Genomic DNA, 20,779 nt, shown 5'->3' on the forward strand with positions numbered 1-20,779 from the left:
CAAAATGTACATACATACACTCTAATTTTCTCATTCCCATCCCTACTACTTTCTTCTCCCTGACAATAAATATTGTGGACATATGTGCTGCTCAAGATAAAGGCACTGCAAGTATTGTAAGTTTAATTTCTGAACAAATTATTTCTGAAGACTGCAGCACCCCTGTGAAGAATGCAATCTGTGCTGTCGCCATAATGTCACATCTTCAGGTTGGTTAAATGACCAGCGAGGGTTAAGAACAACCATCCAAAGACTCAAACTGAATATGAACCAGAATAACAATTTTAAAAAGCTGACCAAACATACAGCAGATCAAAACCATTAATTGAAAGTATTGGTTGAACCCAGACAATAATAGAACCTTTCTTTAAAAAGTCAGCACAAGAGTTCAGCTAAAAACAAACACTGATGCAGTTAGATTCAAATGGGTAGCCATGTTGGTCTGAAGTAGCACAATAAAATTAGAGTCCAGTGGCACCTTTAAGACCCACAAAGATATATTCAGGGTGCAAGCTTTGATGAAGAGTGCTTCCACTCGAAAGCTCACGCCCTGAATAAATCTTTGTTGGTCTTAAAGGTGCTACTGGACTCTGATTTTACTGAAGCAGTTACTCACTGGTGTCATTGAAAGAGATCATGGATCCATACAAGCAATCTCTAGGAGCATTTTTAGACGTTCTGATTTTGTCCAGGTTTTTAATCTTACTGCCTTGAAGGGATGAAGCATGATGGAATCCATTGCTTTAAAGTTTCATTCCACAGTAGCTGAAACAGCCTGTGAAGGTAAACTCATGGGGGGGGGGGCAGGGAGGAAGAAAGGACAGTATTGCTAAAATTGAATAGTGAAATCATGCTCCTCTGGAGTGATACAAAAATGTTAAATAACTTTATTCCTAAAGTTTAATCAAAATGCAACAGGCTGAAAGTTGCACATTTTATCTTAGCACTGAAAAAAGTGTATCACTCGTCTTATGGTGTGAGTGTGATTTGAAAATATGCTCTCTTGCTGCTTCTTTCAGATGCCTCAAGTGACAGAAATATTTTCACTAGTACATAGCAGATAAGGAATTCCAAATGGCCCTGAAGCCACATCACATGACTGGCCCATGTCACATGTTCAGCTCACACCTTGCCATGCTTCATTCATGATCCAGCTTTGTAGTTTTGTTTGGCTGAAGCAGTGAAACAAGAAATGCCGTCTGCTGAGGCAAGAAGGTACTAGCAGCCTCTATGCAATTCTTTTGACTACCAGAAAGGGCAGGTCAGGTGGGGATGCAGCAGAGAACATGAAAACATGGCGGCAGTCACTGTGCTTGCCACTGAATTGCTCTCCTCGCAAGGAAAAACAGGCAGAACTAGCTGGTGCCTGGAAACAATTTTAGCCTTGCACGCTGATGTTTTTTTTAATAGCAAGAATATATTTTCAAGATCACTGGCTAACTTTTGTTTATTTGAGATCATAGCTTGCTGACAGTGTATAAGTCACACAGTTGCTACGTCTTAAACCCTAGACTTGGGCCCTGGATCCCTGTACAACTTGTTTCCCATAAACATGAACTGGTAGCCAGTGGAGACTTTCAAAAATAGATAAAACATATATGCTGTATCTTTCACACCGATTAGATTCCGTTGTGTTTGTGGACATTTAGAAACCTTGAGCTTGGAGTAAGGACTACAGTCCTGAACTCTCGTTAGGGATTTGCCGGGTTCTGATTTACAACCAATCAGCAAACAGACTTGTGGACTCATCATGGGCCAATTGTGTATATTGGTAGGAGTCAAAATAACGCATATAATTTCCCCAGTTCTGTGTTCAGTAAGTTTGGTTCCAGCAAAATCGTGGTTGTGGGAGATGAGTGTCCGTTCTTACTGAACCCACAGATTTAATAGACTCTAAACCAGTTAAACTTTGCAAAATCTCCAAAGGCAACCCTGCATAGATCATAAGACAATAATCCAATTTAGTTGTGATCAGAGTATGATTAAATGAGACCAGATCTCATTTTAACATTACACTAATTCAGGGAAGATTCTTTTACACCACTGAAAAGGTTCTGAACAAGTAGAAAGATGAGATTAGAGGCCCCCTGCGAGCAGAGGAACTTAGTTTCCATTATTGTTACAGAAATAAAAACGCTCTTCGCTAATGGAAAAGGCTGAATAAATTCCCATGACAAATGTAAATCACAGTTCTCTCAAGACAGAGCCCCAATGGCATTTTTGCCAAGGAATGGCATTCTGTTACATTTTATTTTATAAAGAACAAAGCTAAAAATAACATGAAATGAAAGTTCAAACTTCCTATATTAAATTACAAGTAATAGCTCTCAGCCTGACAGCTAACATTTCTTTTGACATAGATATAATTTATTGGGAAAGGTTTGGGAAAATCTGCATTTTATTAGGCTCCTGATTTTCAGTGGTCACTTATCACCTTGCATCATGCTGCCTTTTTAGTACTGCTGGAAAGTATTTATATATGGAACCAATTTCCATCTTGCATTCTCTGCCAGTTTTAATCCCAAGAACTTATTCACAAGCCCTCTGAGCACATGACTAATGGTAAAGAGGTCATATGAAGGCTATATCCTCAAGTAGATCATGAATGACCCCTACTACTACTTTCCCAAAAGCAAAATGAAATTCCAAACCAAATTATAGTAGTATTGAAAGCAACCAAGAAACTAACCTTAAACCTTTCTAAACAGTACTGGGCGGAATGGCCGTGTAAATCTGTGGACTTTTCTGCCACCTGGGCATGGGCTTGAAGTTACAGCCCTCACATCACCCACTCACCTTGAGCAAATGACCACTGAGGCTGATCACTTAGTGATCTTGTCAACTAATCCTTAGTGATGAAATGTAAGCAAAGGTACAGATTATGCTTATTAAACATAATAAAATATGGAGTATACTTGTTTTAATTAAATGTAAAATAAACTGATTTCCCTAACCTCTGAGCAGAGATCTTTAAAAGCTGGTATGTGGGGAGGGGAATAAAAACAACCAATACAATAAATATACTGGGATCGATCCCAGAATTTGTCAGTTAAAGATGTTAACATATAGACCGTTTATGCACTGGAGGTTTCAGGCTGTGTTGCAGGCTGGAGTCCTTGTCTCATAACACTGCATCATCAAAAACACTGGCGTTAAGAATAAACACACTCATTGAACTTAAAGGAGGTGAAAAACAAAACCATCCTGCCTCCCTTCCAACATATTTACTCTGCCATATGTAATTTAGGATGCCATCTAACAGTACAATCCTATTCAGAATTACTCCCGTCTACAAGGGATCATGTCAATGGACTCAGAATAGCATAGTTTCAGGAGGGTAGCCATATTGGTCTGCAGTAGCAAAGTTATTTGTATCTGATAAAGGAAACTGACTCTGAACAGCTTATACCCTCAAAATCTTGTTAGGCTTCAAAGGTTCTAATAAATTCATATTACAATAGCATAGCATTATAATTCTATAGACAACTACAGTTTTATTATTATATACCATATTTGCCGGCGTATAAGACGACCCCCCAACATTTCCACTCAAAATATAGAGTTTGTTACATTACATTACAGTACTATGGGCCACTATGGGCAGCTATGTCTTTCCCAACTGAAGTGCACCTGGCGTATGGGACGACCCCCCCACTTGGAGGCATGTTTTTCAGGGGGGAAAAGTAGTCTTATATGCCAGCAAATACTGTACTTAATAAAACCCAGTCAGGACAGCCATATCTTATAAGACAGTCGAGCACAGGGAGTCTCTTTGTACATTATGTACACAAAGCACACAAAGCACACAACAGAGCACGACTTTAGTGATGACCAAGAAAAGATAACCATGAAGATAACCAGCATCAATACATCCTTATCCATTGGTCCTCTCATATATTTGGCAAACTGGCCTGGGGGTGGAGCTGTCTGGGGTGTTTGAGTGCTAATACGGCCCCTCCGTCGCTGTCCGCTCCCTCCTGCCTGACCCAGTGATGGGGCCCTGCCTGTGGGACTCCACACTCTGAGCGGCTGGCCAATCTCTCTTATGTGGCGGCCAATGTGATGCTGGAAGCCCTAGAGAACTAGCCCATGCCTAGCCCACGCCTCCTTGCATGGTGCCCTCGGAGAGCTGCCCGCCAAAGGCAAGTTCGAGATAGACGCCTTGTGCAGCCTTCAGTACCCGAGCAGCAAGGGCGCCAGGGCCATCAAGCTGGCACCTGCCGAGAGCCACAAGCAACTTGGCCTTCACTCCAAGGGGGCTCAGGCGGCTGACATGAGCAGTGACGTGCAGGTGGGCTGCTCTGCACTCCACTCCCCCAGCACCCTGCCTCCCTCCCTGATGGAGAACACTGGAAAAGGTAACCCGCCACTGTCAGCCTCCCCTGCCTAAGGCCAGCTTGGGGAAAACAGTGGGTGCACGGCAGCCCCGAAGGCCCCGGGCGGCGCCTGGCCATGGAAGCGGGAGGTCAGGCTATGTAGCCAGGCTGGGAAACTCTTGTGGACCCTGGTGGGGTTCATCTCCCTCCCCAAGCCAGCCCTCATCCCCTCTTCAAGTCCCGCTCAAGGTTCGCAGGTGTCTAAAGGAACACCATCCATGGCCGGCCCATTTTGATCTTTGTGTCCTTGGCGAGAGACTCCACCTTTCTCCAGCACCTTAGCCGGGGTCGTTTTTCATCCCCAAGGAGTCTCTGGAGCACTTTGGGAAAAGGCATTGGGCCAGAGCACTTTCCGGATAGCAAGGAAACCAGGAGTTGCTAGGCTGGGCAGGATCACGGCTGCTATTTCCTCCCTAGATGCTCAGCCTTTTAATTGATTTCCACCCCAAAAAGAGCTATCGGTTTTTGTTTTGCTTTTGTTTTTAACAGTTTATCTCCTTTCCCCTGCCCCCCTTTTGTTACTATATCTCAAAAATAAACCTGAGCAAGAGTTTCTGAATCATAGGTTGTCATCAGTATATGCCATTCTGCTTTTTGTGGAAATGGAAAGAGCATGGGTGATGGATCTACATTTCCTGGGAAACCACTTGATTATTGTATTCAATTTATAGATTAAATAAACCAATATATAATGGAACTCTTGTCACTCTCTCACTTTGTAATGCAATTACCTGTACACAAAGATCTCACCTAAACTGAAATGTCACCATCACTAAGACAATATGTCTTTAAGCATCTTTTCTTGAATAAGACTACATTTTCTCATTAATTAATCACATAAATAATAAAAATCTGTGACAGGTCCACAAGGCATTTTTTTCCAGTCAGTGTACCTTCAGTTCCTCATACCTCAAGGCATCTCAAAGCAATTTATAATCATATTTCTTTCCTCTCTCCAGAACTGTCACTTTGTGAGGAAGGTGAGGCTGAGAGAATTTTGAGAGAACTGTGACTAGCCCAAGGTCACACAGCAGGCTTCTTGTGGAGAAATGGGGAATCAAACACGGTTCTCCAAATAAGAGCCTGTTACTCTAGAGTTATGAGCCTCTTGTGGAGCAGAGTGGTAAGGCAAGCAGACATGCAGTCTGAAAGCTCTGCCCATGAGGCTGGGAGTTCAATCCCAGCAGCCGGCTCAAGGTTGACTCAGCCTTCCATCCTTCCGAGGTCGGTAAAAAGAGTACCCAGCTTGCTGGGGGGTAAACGGTAATGACTGGGGAAAGCACTGGAAAACCACCCCGTATTGAGTCTGCCAAGAAAACGCTAGAGGGCATCACCCCAAGACATGACTCGGTGCTTGCACAGGGGATACCTTTACCTTTTACTCTAGAGTTAATGTACTATCCATATAAAACCAATCCTGGTGCATGCGTGCAGAATGAAAAACGGCAGATAAAAATATGAGCAGATCTAAGTAAGGAAAATCATTCTAATAGCAGGTTACCCATGTAGTATTCTGTCTTCTAACAACTAAACTGATAGCTGCATTTCTCTCGGACTCTACTACCAGAACATAATGTATCAGCTTCTTGTCTACTCTGAGGACTTTCTCCTTTGGTTTTTCTTTCTCGTACTAAAATGAAGTCCTGCCAGCTGTACAGCTAGAACGGTATCAAACTAGATTTTCCTTAGAAAAGTAGTATAATGTATAGCTGCACTGTCTTATCACAGATCTGTTACCATCTCAGATCATTCAAATCTGAGGGAAATAAGATTGTACTATGAGGTTTGGTAGTAACATGGATTTCTTAAGGTTTTCCTAAGGCACTTAAGACAGGAGGCAGCCATTCCACTCACTCACCATTCTTGCACAGGTTCATAAATCATTACACTGCCCTCTTTGCCAGTTTTCACACTGTCCTGACCCAGGACTCCAGGTAGTAGTACAGGACCCACTAAGCTTCCAGCATGTGATAAGTCATGTGATTTTGTAAGATGACATGACTGCGTTGACATCCTGCTGCTCCATCTATAATGTGTGCAAATCAAGGCAAGTAGCATACCATTCTTGCGCTCTATGAACGCATACAAGTACCAGGTCCTTTGAAAAGCCAGCAAACAAACTGAGTTTGTATAATGTACAATCAACAAGTAAATCATGCTAGCCAAAGTGGTATAGTTAAAGTCATCACCATTAATATTTAGGAAAATTTAGGTGAAAACCAAAAGTGAGGTAAAGGGACACTCTAGAATTTCAATTCTATGCTAAAAATCCCACTCATCCCCATTTTATGTGAATATACAGATGAATATAGAATCATAGAGTTGGAAGGGACCTTCTGGGTCATCTATGCACTATGCAGGACACTCACAACCATATCGCTGACATATATGAAGCTGCCTGATACTAAACTGTCCCGCAAGGTCACTATTGTCTACTCAGATTGGAAGCAGCTCTCCAGAGTCTCAGGGGAGGTCTTTCACTTGGTTCTTATAACTAGAGATGCATGTAAAGCAGATGCTCTTCTACTGAGTCATGCTTCCTCCTCACTGCCAAATCAGGCTCTGACAAGCCAAGCATTGTATGAATGGGAGGTCTTTCACTACAGAAGAAGACCGACAACTGGCTGTATGTGGAGGAGTGGAGAATCAAATGGCCACTGCTGTTAACCACTACACCAAGCTGTCTCTCTTCGTAAAGCATAGGAGAGGTGGTCCCACAGATATGAGGTTCTGTGGCCATGTGAAGCTTTGCGATAGCTAGTATGCTGAACTGAACCCAGTAACTAACGGCAGGCTAGTGAAATGACTGCAGAATGGGCATAATGAACTCTGCATTGCTTGAGATTTCAGTATTAGCTTTTGGTGTAAGTATTATTGGAGAAAGCCCTTGTCATACTGAATCTGGCATTTGTAAACTTTTCTCTTGTCTGGACATTTACAGTACACAGTGATACTTAGAGCCATCCAGTTCTAGAGGGCAAGTGCCACTGGGTAGCATGTAACTGAAGATGAAAACAAAATCCAGGCATTATCAGTGGGGAAAAATAGACATTTTGACAGAAAATCAAGAAGTGAGAATCTTAATGAACTAAAGATGAGAAAAATAGATTGTGCAGACAGTACTGGAGTAACTGACAGCAACACACAGAGTATCAGTACAATATTTGATTCATCTTCTTCAAGTAAAGCAATGCATGCCAAGCAATGGGACCATCTGTTTCAGTCTTACACTTGACAAAGAGCTAATTATCTTCTTTCCTTACTACAAATAAACAGGGGTGGCTTGTGCAGGCTGTGTATGACATGGATTATTCTAATTCAAATTGCTTGATGTTTATAGTAAGCATTTATCCTGCTTAAAAGGAATGCAGGATAGATTGGAGGGGTCACTACAGAGAGAGTTGTTACTTATTTATTGCATGGCATATGTATAATATAGCCAGGAGACCCTAAAACAGTCTGGCTGACAGGCAAGCAATGTTGGGAGTAGTTTTTGCCATTGCCTGCACCCACATCATTATCCTTTATTCCTCAGAGGTCACCCTTCCAAGTTTTAGCCAGGGCCAACCTTGCTTAGCTTCCAAGAACTGATGGGGTCACATGTGCCTGGGCTAGGCTGTGACTAATATACACACTTTGTGTACAGCCACTACCTGAGTAATGGGAGGTAGCTATAATGGGAATAGGATAGTAAATGCATGCAAATCAGTTGTCTGTCATGTTTAAGTGGTATAAACAATTATTCCCTTAGATTTATAGGTTCATTGTTGCAATGCTAGTAAGAGATGTAGGGGAGATGGGGTTCATATTGAATGCCAAGAATGTCAGCCACCAATGGGCTTACTAGCACACTTCCAGCAATTTTATGTAGATGCCTTAGAAACTCTATAAATACTGGGGGGGGGGGGGTTAACCATAATTTTCATCCAACAAGACACTCCCAAAGTAGTTCACAGTTCAAATGAAATCACTCAGTGTAATTACATCCATTTCACTGCTTCCCTTATTCTGTATTTAGCCCAAAGTGCTTGTCATCCTATGTAAATGTACACGCTACATACACATCTAAGCTTTCTACAAAGGAGTTCAGGATACCATAATCATTTTTATCCCTTTCCATCTTCAAAAAACCCTGCAAGGGGTTAAGGAAGAGTGATGAGTCCATTGAGCTTCATGGCCAGGACTGAAGATTCTCAAATCAGGTTTTCATAGTCTAAGATTTTAGCCACTATGTCACACCGGACATAAAATCCTAAAATAGCAAGTAATTAAAGCAGGACAAATTAGGTAAACTAACTGGATTGATGGAAACTGAAAAAGATTCTTACCTAGATCTAGTTCTTATGCTTCAGAACTGCATTTCTACCCTAATGATACTATTGTAGGGACTTGGTTGCGTCTTAGCTAAACTGGGACAATAATTTTGATTTGGGGGTGCTCACTTTACCAAGAACAGAATCCTTGCACTATTATATTTCCCTAAGCATTTCCCTGTGTGAACAGACACAGATCATTGAGATAATGAGCCATCAAGCAAGATATTACAGGTGTGCAGCCACAGACACAGGTGTGCCACAGCTTTCCAAATAAACCTCGAAGTAACCACAGAAAACACATATCTTTAATTGCATTTGAATCCTATTGAAATCTCAATGGGACAAGTTAGTCACAACCAAGAACTTATATTAATTTTAATTACGTTCAAGTGTGAATAGCTGATGCTAAAACATTATTTAGAATGCGGTAACTGTTGTTTCTACAGAAACCGACTGGCTTAAAAGCCTTTAAATGTGAATAAAATTAAGTCAATTAAAAAGCCTTCTGTAGATTAAACACATTAAAACTCATGCTGGCACTCGAAAATATCAACAATATAACTGAAGCTTAGATTCATTTATTCACCTATGAAGCAAAATGTTGGCAGAAGAACAAAATAGAGTGTCATGCTGAACTTGGTCCATCACAGAAGTAAGCTAGCAATACAATTGAAATCAGGTCTGCCTTATAATGAACCTTCTATGAACATGCCCATATAGTTAAAACTGTGTGTACAAGTTAACTGTGTGGAAAAATTCCACACATAACAATTTATTGTTTTATAAGACAACTTTGCCTCTGGCAATCTCATGGGTCTCAGAATGGGACTATTCCCCCCCCTCCCCAAGCAAGGAGCTTAAATATACTCATTTGTTCTATTTCTTTGTGAATTTCTTGCCACTCCTGTCTTCAGAAAGGCTTTCAAGGAAATTCACACAACAATGTAATACAATTCACAATTAAAACCACATTAAAATTAAACAACTAAAATAATTTACAATAAAAAAAAAACGCTGGTCTTCAAAAGACCAAGAAAGATCCTGCTCGAGAAGCCTACAGCAATGAAAATGCCTGATCCTAGGATCCAGCAGCCAAGCTTCAGTATTCTGAGAAACATATCAGCAACTGCACAAAGAAGGAAAGTTCACTTTCTGAAATGATTGCCATCCAATAATCATAGATGTATTTGAGACACCAGTAGCATTTTGCTACCCTTGTTGAAATTCAGTCTTCTGTGAGACTTAGACCAGCTTTTCAACTACAAAGGACATGATGAAATCATTTTTGAAAACTGAGTTTGCATTAGCAAATTCTTCTGCCCTTTGCATTGTTTCAGTGTTGCTTGCTACATAACAGCAAACATGTTTCCCCCAGCTACAGCAGGGTTCCTGTTCTGTACTTCCAAAGACAAACTGAATATTCATAACTTTCAAGACTTTTCGGACAGATATATGACAGGATGGTGCTGCACATGATTGTTTTTTCCCCTCTGGAAAAGGGACAAAGAATTGTCAAGAAAACAGAACTGTATCGACGGAGAGAATGACATCAGCAACCAGAGCGCTTCACCTCATTTCATTTTAGGGGGGAGAAATATAAGAGATCAGAGGAGGCGTTGATGCTAAGAATAGCAGTGCCAATAAAATCACTGAAGGTTAAACACTTACCATATTTATTGATGACACAGGGCCAATACTGTTTACATAAATGTCAACATCAATTACCGTTGGTTTCACTGTGAAAGAAACAAAGGAAGATTTTAACACTGCCCCCAAGACAGTGCAAAGCATCGTATTCAACATATTTGTGCTTGCTGTATTCTAATTTTTAGCAAATTTGGAAATATCTCACAGTCTTCTCAGTTTAGAAAAAGAGAGGGATGGGCATGACAGAAGTTTATAAATTTACCAATAGGGAACCCACAACCCACAGGTTTCCCCCTGTATTCCTTTCCCCACACTATTTCCTCTTCTCTCCTCCTGGTAGCCCTCATGTCTTTCCTGGCTTCTTTCACTCCTTTCCCTTTAGCAATCAAATTTTCTGTAATCTGCTTGCTAGTCCATTTTATTAACTATTTATTTACTTCATCCCCTGATGGGGATCCAAAGCAGCTTGCATCATACATCTCACCTCCATTTCATCCTCACCACAACCCTATGGGATAGTTTAGGCTGAGAAAGAATGATTGGTCCAAGGTAATCGGCAGCCTTCCAAGGCACACTGAGGATATGAATCTTAGTCTCCCTGATCCCAGTCCGATGCTCTAACCACTACACCATGAAGAGCAACAAGGATGATCTGGGGCCAAGGGACCAAGCCCTATGAAGATAGGTTGAGGGACTTGGGAATGTTCAGCCTGGAGAAAAGGAGGTTGAGAGGGGACATGATAGCCCTCTTTAAGTATTTGAAAGGTTGTCATTTGGAGGAGGACAGGATGCTGTTCCCATTGGCTGCAGAGGAAAGAACATGCAGTAATGGGTTTAAACTACAAGTACAACGATATAGGCTTGATATCAGGAAAAATATTTTCACAGTCAGAGTAGTTCAGCAGTGGAATAGGCTGCCTAAGGAGGTGGTGAGCTCCCCCTCACTGGCAGTCTTCAAGCAAAGGTTGGATACACACTTTTCTTGGATGCTTTAGGATGCTTTGGGCTGATCCTGCATTTATTTATTTATTTATTTATTTAGATTTATATACCGCCCTCCCCGAAGGCTCATTGAGCAGGGGGTTGGACTAGATGGCCTGTATGGCCCCTTCCAACTCTATGGTTCTATACTGGCTTTCAATTTTTCCTCCTTTCTACCCCCCCCCCCCCTTGGAGTTTCACTCTGGGGAAAATCTAGCCAAGTCACACAAGTGGTGTAGATGTGGCTGCTGAGTCCAGGCACCAAGTCATCCAGTAGCCATTGTCCCATCTGGGTGAGTCACACAAACTGAATGGTAGTAATTTTCTCAGTGGTTGCTGCTGGGCTTGCACCTGAAAGGACATCCCACTGGGGTAGGGAAGAGAGCAGGAGTAGACTGGGAGGACAAAATGCCCTCTACTGACAGAAACAAAGGTTTGAAAGGTGGCTATATTGTTGTGGCTGCCTAGCACCCCCTGCAATGGCAACTGAGGTCTCAGAGAACATTGATTTCTTTAAAATAACAGGCACTGCTTCTATTATGTTGTAGGTTTTCAATCCGCCATCATTTTTTAAAAGATTTCAGATTTTTCTATAAACCTGGGGCTTTTCTCAGGCTTGTAGGAAGATTTGTCTTATGGGTTCATTGCTACATTATCTGGATTTAAATATGTCATGCTGAGGTGGCAGATTGGCAAATGAGGTGGAAAAAGTATACAGAGGGACATTTTCCCCCCTCTCCTATTATCCTAGAACTCAGGGTCACCCTAATGAAGTTGACTGGCAAGAGGTTAACGGTAGATAAAACCATTTTTTTACTCAAGGAGTAATTAAACTGTGCAATTCATTGCTAGTAAATATAGTGATATACTGGCAAAGAGGGGCTTAAAAGAGAATTGAGGGCCACTATTACTTGGCTACAAGCCAAGATGACTAAAGGAATCCTATGGCCATTTCCGCACAAGGAAAATGTTCCTAGACAGCCTCCGTGCAGAAATGGCTTCTATGTCCATAGAAATAAACCTCTGACTACCAAGGCTAAGAGACAACCTCAGGGGTCAGCACTGACCTCTGTCCTGTTGGCTGGCCATCCAGGTAGCTGATGTCAGAAATAGGCTGCTGGACTAGATGAACCACAGGACTAATTCAGCAGAGCATGGATCACATTTATTCCCCAAATCCTTTTTTAAAGTAATTTTATTTAGAGCAGCAACCTTGGAGTTTAGTCTGTATCATTCCATGTAAAGTGTATAGAAGTGTAATGACCTATGATGAAAATGAACTAAAACCGCAGAAATGACCTTATTACGCTTCATCTCTATAGGTAATAACACAATGAACTGACAACAACAATTAAAAGAACTCAGCTCTGAAATACAAAACGTTAACCATGTATAAAATCATGTCACAATGATAAAGAGAACAATTCTTTGCTAAGTAGCTCCAGTCATAGCCCACTGAAGTGGACAGGCTCAGGCCTCTGCATGTGCTTCCCCCTCTTAGTGTTCCAGAAAATGCTATCCACTATATAATACCACGAATACTGCCAGAAAAACAAACCTCTGTTGCGTATGAATGCCAAGAATATCTTGATCCACTTGAATACTTTTATTTGGCCCAAGTAGCATTGCTACAGTAGTTGGCTGGTGAGCTATATTCAGCTTAATGGGCCACAACTTCCAATCAGCACAGGTCTGGTAAAGTAAATTTCAGGAGCTCAAGTCTGTCAGTGACTAATTTTATCATCATCCTCAGTTTGACTTCTATGCCACCCTCCCTTTACAAATAAAGCCTCCAAATTAACCTCTGACTAATACATACAAGCCAGGAGACAAACAACAACAATCTCAATCATGCCTCTGGGCTTTGCTTAACCATTTGTCATTTTCAATCTGCCTCTGTATTCCATTTTAGCAACTGGTTACAAATAGAGTTTTAGTAACCATAAACAATACCACTTTTTCCCCTTTTCATTGCACAATCTTCTGTGGGCTTTTAAAAAAAATGTTCCAAGTCAAACACTATAGCACTAAACCAATATAGCACCTCAGTGCTATAGCAGCACCACTGCGATGCCTTGACTCCATTGAGCACTTCACTTAGAATGTTAAAAACAACTTAGAGGAAGATTGTGTGGTAAAAAATGGCAAAGACAAAAAGCAGCACTGCTTGAAATGACCACAACACTTCAGAGACTTCATTCATGGAAAGAATGGGCATGAAATCCCCACCCCTGTTATCACTTCTCAAAGTAAAATTTAAAAATTGGTTTGGAATGCTAATGTGAAAAATCTTCATTGTCAGAGAGAGTATAGGATACTTTCAGTTTAATCTAGTCTGTTCTAGATTTCTTATCAGCATCTGTGGCAATCCTAGGATAATGATACGTATACTTTCATTATGAAAATTTGCTACAACCATTTGGAGCAGTTTCTCAAGGTCAAGAAGTCAAATTCAATCTGAATATAAATAATTAACATGGATGTGTTTGTGTGTTTCATTTTTAAAACCTGGAGATTTCTGGCTAGTTATACAAAAATAATGTGGTTTTTTTAAATCAAATATCCACAATTTTATGTCATTTACTTTAGAAAATGGTTCTACGGAGTTAAAGGACAGTTGCAGTGTGATAATATGTGGGTGTTCAATAGAAATCAGAAATTGAACCTAAATAATAGATTTGAATGAATTGGCCTTAGCAATAAAAAAGAGATCTGAACACTGAACAAATACAACTGATGAATGTAACCCTGATTGTGCTCAGTAGAAAACAAAATGGCAATCTGGCAGCATTTCCTCTTAAGAAGAGGAGTTTAAAAATGAAATAATTGAGGGAACCTACATATCTGTAATAGATGTAATTTATGGAAATGTTCCATGAACCAAAATAAAAGCATGCTGCAACACAAAAAGCAATTTTATAAGCACTCTGCAATTAATCATCCCCTGCACCCTCATTAGGGTCCCTGTGAACTTTATTTCTCACACTCCATGTGTCAATGAGAATTCAACTATCTTGGTCCAAGCACATGCTCTAACCTACCACACAGCACTCTAAGAACAAAATAGAAAACAGGGAAACAGTGTTGCAAGCTGATTTGAGTTTCCCCGCTGAGGAGAAAAACATAGTACAAATAAATTAAAAGAGGTATAATCTCCTTGCATCTCAACATCAAGCTAGATAAATGGTGTCCCTGGAATCTACAACACCATTTCCTCTCTGGAAATGCCTCAGTTAACAAGCACCACAGGGGCCTGGCCCTGCTTGGGTCTGTGGCATGGGAGAGGAAGGTTCCTGGACCCTCTGCATCATTTCTCAGAGCCCAAAATGCTCTGGGCCCCCAATGAGGATTGGGCCCCTGTGGTGTTTGTAATGTAAACTGATGAAATTCTCATGAGAGAAGCTAAAGTTAAACCTCATGGAGAATAACACAGCCTAGTTTAACAATCCCAAAGCATTTATATGCTGAACATACAACAAGCCATTTTGTTCTTGTGGTATAAATATATCATTAATAGTTTACATGTTAATCTAATTACCTGGGGAAAACCTGCCATTTCTTAAAATCCTGAGGCTTTCAACTTTTGCTGCAAATACATTTTAAGGATTCTATAAATGAGTCTGAAAACATGTTTAAAAGATATTATTCATAATTTGTAATACAGATGTCTCACATTGTGGAATGATTTAAGACAATTATATTTCTGTTTAATAAGTATAAAATGAAAGACAGACAAGTCAGAGACAGTGGATGACACCCAATAATCATGGTCATACAACTATCTGCTAATTTATATTGACTCAGTGTGGCCAGATTATTTAGCTAATTAAACATGCACTTTTCCTAAAACAATGTACAATGGCGTTCACTTCTTCCCATGGCAACCCTGTGAGATAGGTGACACCAATAGAGACCGACTACCGAAGGCTGCCCAATGAGCTTCCACAGCTGAATGGAGATTTGAAGCTGGGTCACCAACATACTAATCCCTACACCAAACTTTCCATCCACTGTCCTATTTCACAGCATATTTTCAATAAAGAAGAAGAGTTGGTTTTTATACCCTGCTTTTCACTTCCCAAAGGACTCTCAAAACAGCTTATAATCATCTTCCTCTCCCCACCCTGTGAGAACATGAGGCTGAGAGCTGTGGCAGAACTACTCTGTGAGAACAGTTCTAACAGGACCGTGACTAGTCTATAATTAGTCAACTGGCTGTGTGTGGAAGAATGAAGAATCAAACCTTACTCTTCAGACTAGAAGCTACAGCTCCTATACACTACACCGGGAGTAGTCAACCTGTGGTCCTCCAGATATTCACAGACTACAATTCCAATGAGCCTCAGCCAGCAAATGCTGGTAGGGGCTCATGGGAATTGTAGTCCATGAACATCTGGAGGACCACAGGTTGACTACCCCTGCACTGCACCAAACCAGCTCTCCTTTATATCCTGTAGGACTGCACTTGTTGTTCAATGCCAAACTAATGAACACTCAAAAATCTGCTTAGGGTACAAAAACACACAAAATACTCTTGAACTTGCCTTGTATAGACTCAGACCCTAAGTCCACCACAGTCAATATTAACTACACAGACTGGCAGCGGTTCTCTAGGGCAGGGACTTCCAGCCAGAAGTCTGTGGAACTCTGGAGGGGGTCTGTGATCTTACTGTTGGGACTTCTGGACTAGAGTTGGTCCTGCCTCCCTCCAGAATAATGAAGCTGCAGAATAACAGAGCATTTTAAAAGTATGCAGTTATTAGTTACCTTTGTGGCTGAGGCACAGATCCCGTCTCACGGTGCTTTGAGGTTGAGAAGAGACTAATATTTACTGCATACTTATTTACATAAGTACATCATATTCACCTACTTAATTCCCCTTGCTGAAGCAGAGCACAAAAGCTTAAAGAGTAGATAGAAAAACAGCACATTGGAAGCTTCTTGTAGCTAGGCTGCAGGCAGACTACCTGCCACGCATCAGCAAATGAGGAGAGTTGAGCCTTAATGGCTGCTGCTCCTTGCTTGAGCAAAAGTACACACGCTCTTCTTTTTCCTGAGGAAATGGGAAGCATGTGAGAGCCCACCTCAAATTAAGGAATTCCCAGAACACCTGCTAAAGACTTTTCACTGCTCATGGTGCAAGTCCCAGCAATTTCCACCTGGCACCACTACTGAGCACACAGGTGCAGCTTACTTGCTTAAACAGCTTAACAATTGCCCTTCAAAGCTGACTCCACCAAATTACTTGCTGATTGCAATTCCAACACCTTTCCCTTCTGTTTGCGTGGACTTGGCCACAAGCTAAGGAAGTAGCCAGTTCCATTTCTCCCCCTTCCAAGCATGAGTTCTCTCGTGGATTATGCACCTGCATACCTACTCCTGCCTTAAACAGCCTCCTTTCTCTCAATTCTCCTCAACCCTGTCTGTTAATGCAGGTGGTTATGTCACCTGGTAAAATGTTACTTCTGGAGGGCATAGTAGAAAGTGATGGCTGGCTGACATCACTTCTGGGATTCCTTGAAGTCTGAAAAATTATTTCAGGGGCTCCTCCATGGTCCAAAGTCTGCTCTAGGGTCTCAGGTAGAGGCCTTCCACATCACCTCCTACCTGGTCCTTTTAACTGGAGATAACTGGGATTGAACCTGAGACCTTCTACATGCCAAGCAACCACTGAGCCAGCACCCCTTCCCCCCCACACACACACACACATCAAGCCATTATTCACACTGACTCCACTATGAGACGCTATCCAACCACAACATAGACAAATTTGATGGTAGTTCTGGTTTATAACTTGTCACAGCAGGTTTTGTAAAGTTGTAAAGTACTAAGAAGAATTATTCCTGTTCTTTGCCTAAGGGTCTAGATGTATGTGCGTGCACACACATACATTATATACATATTATATTATTCAAACAGAAAATGGCCAGAAAAAGCTGCATAAGAAGAACTGTTAAATACTTATGAAGTTTTCCCCCTTGAGAGCAGCAGAAATAGTAGTGTTTTGTCTTGTTTCAACAATAGCGATTATATTTTAGCTTGCTATTAACATTAGCAAGACAATGCCCCCCTAGAGCTTATATATGCCACTGATCAAGCAAATAATTTGCCTTTAAAAACCCCTGCAGAATCCCATTGATCCAATTATACTGAGTCCACTTTTGGATACCTGGATGGCAGCAGCTACTTATGTGGAAAAGGAGCTGTGTGCTAGCTATTAGGGCCACATAGAAGGCACATAATAGATAGCACAGTAAGATGATGATTATTATGTTATCCGTTCAGTCGTGTCCGACCCTCGGCAATTCTATAGGAAAGTTTTCTCCATTTATCTCTGTCATAGACCGCTTCTTTCAGTTGGTTCACAGTCATCCCTGTATTGGCTTTGACCGTGTCGAGCCAGTGGATCCTTTGGCGACCACGTTTCCTTGTGCCGCTGACCAGGCCGAGCATTAATGATTTTTCTAGCGAGTCTGATCGCATGATGTGAGCTTCAGCCGTAATATCTTCCCTTCTAATGACCTAGTTGGTTTGCTCTTCTCTAAAACTATCTTGTTGGTAACTTTGGCTGTCCATGGTATTTGCAGCATTAGTCTCCGACATCATAATTCGAAAGCATCTATTCTCCTCCTGTCTTCCTTCTTCAGGGTCCAGCTTTCACATCCATAGGTTGTTATGGGGAAGACAATGGTGTTGACTAGCCAGCACTTTGTATTAAGGCTGATATCCTTACTCTTCCATATTCGGTTCATGCCTAACATTGTGTTCCGGCCCAGTATTATTTGCCGTTTGATTTCACAGCTGCATCCGCCACTTTGAGTGATCATAGAGCATAGTAAGGGGAAGCATTGAAATAAACAGGTTGTTAGCAAGAACAAAAGTAAATAGGGAAATGAAAATCCTCTTGTTAAAATATTGAATCCCAGCACCTGCTAATATGGCAAGCCAAGGGGGCCAATCTACTAACATATATTATGCATAACTAGGGGCAAGGCCCATTCTATCCAGGAATACTGCAGTGTTAGAGTGTGGGGGTGGTAAAAGTAAGTCAGGAGTTGTTGATTCTGGAAGGACATATGGATGCATGAGTGTGCGTGACTGCAGAAGGTGGTGGCACGGATAAGACTTTGTAGGTATTGGAACAATGGGCGCTTGGCAGTGGGAAGAGGAAGGGAAGTAGTTGTTCAGTCTGTAAGGGCATGGGGTTGTCATGTGTGTTGTGTGGGAGGTTGTGGTGGTATGGTGACAAATGAGAGCATGGGTGTGGAGATATGGGTGTCAAGAACCTGTGGTGTGGAATGTTCGTTGATTGTGGGAGAGGACTGACCTTTAGGAATTGTGGCATAGTGGTTAGAGATGAGCTTTCCAGAGCCATGTCTTCAGATATGTGAAGGGGAAATCAGACTGGAGACTCTTCTTAGGGGAAGATTACATGGCAACCAATTCCTCCCCGTTCTGTGTTCAACTTCATATTAATTCTTGTGTGAATTAGGCCAGACACAAAAATGTCCCCCAGGCCCTAATCTACATGGGGGTATAATAGTTACAGATGTGTGGTTGTTAGTTGTAACATAGTGGTCAAGTGGCTTACTGAGGCATGTTATTATGTGACTCAAATAAAGCAGTTATACCTTTGCTTTGCTGGTGTGGCTTCTGAATATTACATGGTTGGTTCCTATTGACACAGAATCTAGTGTGAAAAGGTTCACAGATTGATCTCACCATTATTTCCACACACAGCAAACCCCTGAAGTGGGGGGGTGGAGACAGATGTACAGCCAATTCAATGCATCTGTTCTAGTACAGCAACATAACTAAGGTTGCCAACTGGACATGGGGAGGGAATATCCTGGCCCTTTAATAGTGGTAAAATTGGCCTGCTGAATAGCCTTTTAATGGCAGGAATTTAAATATCACCCAGTAGTGAGCCTCAGATTAAACTGATGCTAGAGCGGTCACTAGAACGACCATGTTAAAAGTCAGCAACATAAAAGTACATGAAATGCATATATTCATGTCTTATCTGAATCTGCCAACCTGCAGGCTGATTCTGTTATGTACCAACCGTGATTGTTCATATCCTGTTGCCTGATCAGGAAGGAGACTGTTCTTACTAGCTCAGTAAAATATGACAGGCGGCTTGCAAATGGATACCCAGATGGATCAGATAAAAATAGTTCAAAAGTGCTGTCAACAACCATGGAATTAGATGTATATCATAGGTAGAAGAATGATTAAAGGTTGTCAAGGGATGTTATCAGGCTTCTCAACTCAGCTTGTTTGAAACTGTTCTCAAACACAGGGTGGTTCCGTTCCGTAAAAAGAATAGAAAAATTGTATCTGAATTTTAACACTGCCAGGCTGACATCTGGCAATACTAAATGACAAACATGAAGCGCTATCTTGCTGATTGACACATACCTTGCAATACCCAGACATCTTAGTGTTAATTGAGAAACTAATTAAAATGTGAATTAAGTTTACTCCTGGTTGTTTGGGCTGCTGGAATGCCCCCTGACAATTTCCACTCAGCAAAACACATCACAATAGAGTAAATGGCAGGAATAAATGCAGCCTCCATAGATGCCAGTACAAACTTTCAGAAGCCCCTCTGGATTTGGCAGTATAACACTTTCCAATTTACGTTATTTTACACGGCATTCAGTAGATTATATAAAGACGACTAGGGCTTTGATATAACTATTCTGCTTAATTGAAAGCTATGGGGGATGAAGGAAGGTGCCTGATGAATTCCTTTTCCCATTGGTTTTCAAATTAGAGGTTTCTAATTTCACCGGCAACAAGCTGGTGAATGTATTTGTGATCACCAAACCATATAAAACATTAGAGAAAATACTATCCAAGACTGCTGAATGCCTAGGCCAGAAAGGGATTCGCCTTCCAGATGACCCACATTCTGTGATTCAGCTGTGGTCTGCACGGGGGAATGGGGCAGTTCCAGACCCCTTCACTCACTGGTTTATGATGAGCAGATATTGAAAGAAAGAAGGCTACTGGTGAAGGAGGCCAGGCAGCAGCCACCAGTGTGGTCAAAATGACAAACAACATGACCCCAATGCTTTCTTTTTGCCATGCCATTTCATTTAGGACCAATGGGGTAACCAGCAGCATCTCTTGGAGATTTCATTAGAACAAAGCTGCATGCAGGTGTTGGGTCCATGTTGACATTCAGCAGGGTGAGACACCACTGCACTCTGTTGCAAGCAAAGGTCAGACCAGCATACCATGCTCTCCATCCATATACACTGCCCAAATGTACACTGAAGTCAGAGTCTTCTAAGTCTTGACCTCTATGTTTCTTTTCTTCTTTGTTTGCAGGAGAGAAGGGAATTGAGCATCCAAGGGGGCAACCAGATTTGCTAACTCTGGGGTGGGGAATTCCTGGAGATTTGTGAGGTGACCCATAGGGAGGGCAGGGTTTGTGAAGGCAAAGGACCT

At 41.5% G+C, this 20,779-nt stretch overlaps 1 protein-coding gene across 7 annotated transcripts in view; it reads right to left on the bottom strand.

The window, feature by feature from the left end:
- GABRG3 (gamma-aminobutyric acid type A receptor subunit gamma3) overlaps positions 1 to 20,779 on the bottom strand; it is a 402,032-nt gene that overhangs the window by 355,390 nt on the left and 25,863 nt on the right. For 5 of the 7 annotated variants that reach the window (XM_077343427.1, XM_077343426.1, XM_077343425.1 and 2 more), the window contains one exon: positions 10,361 to 10,428. The exons of 1 other annotated variant lie outside the window; for it this stretch is intronic. In XM_077343427.1, coding sequence (XP_077199542.1) covers positions 10,361 to 10,428 — 68 coding nt within the window. Of the gene's footprint in view, positions 1 to 10,360; positions 10,429 to 16,087; positions 16,380 to 20,779 lie in introns of those variants that run through there. One more of the 7 variants, XM_077343430.1, reaches the window with a different exon arrangement.

The sequence above is a fragment of the Paroedura picta genome, chromosome 6, assembly GCF_049243985.1.
Source record: "Paroedura picta isolate Pp20150507F chromosome 6, Ppicta_v3.0, whole genome shotgun sequence".
NCBI classification, from domain to species: Eukaryota; Metazoa; Chordata; class Lepidosauria; order Squamata; family Gekkonidae; genus Paroedura; species Paroedura picta.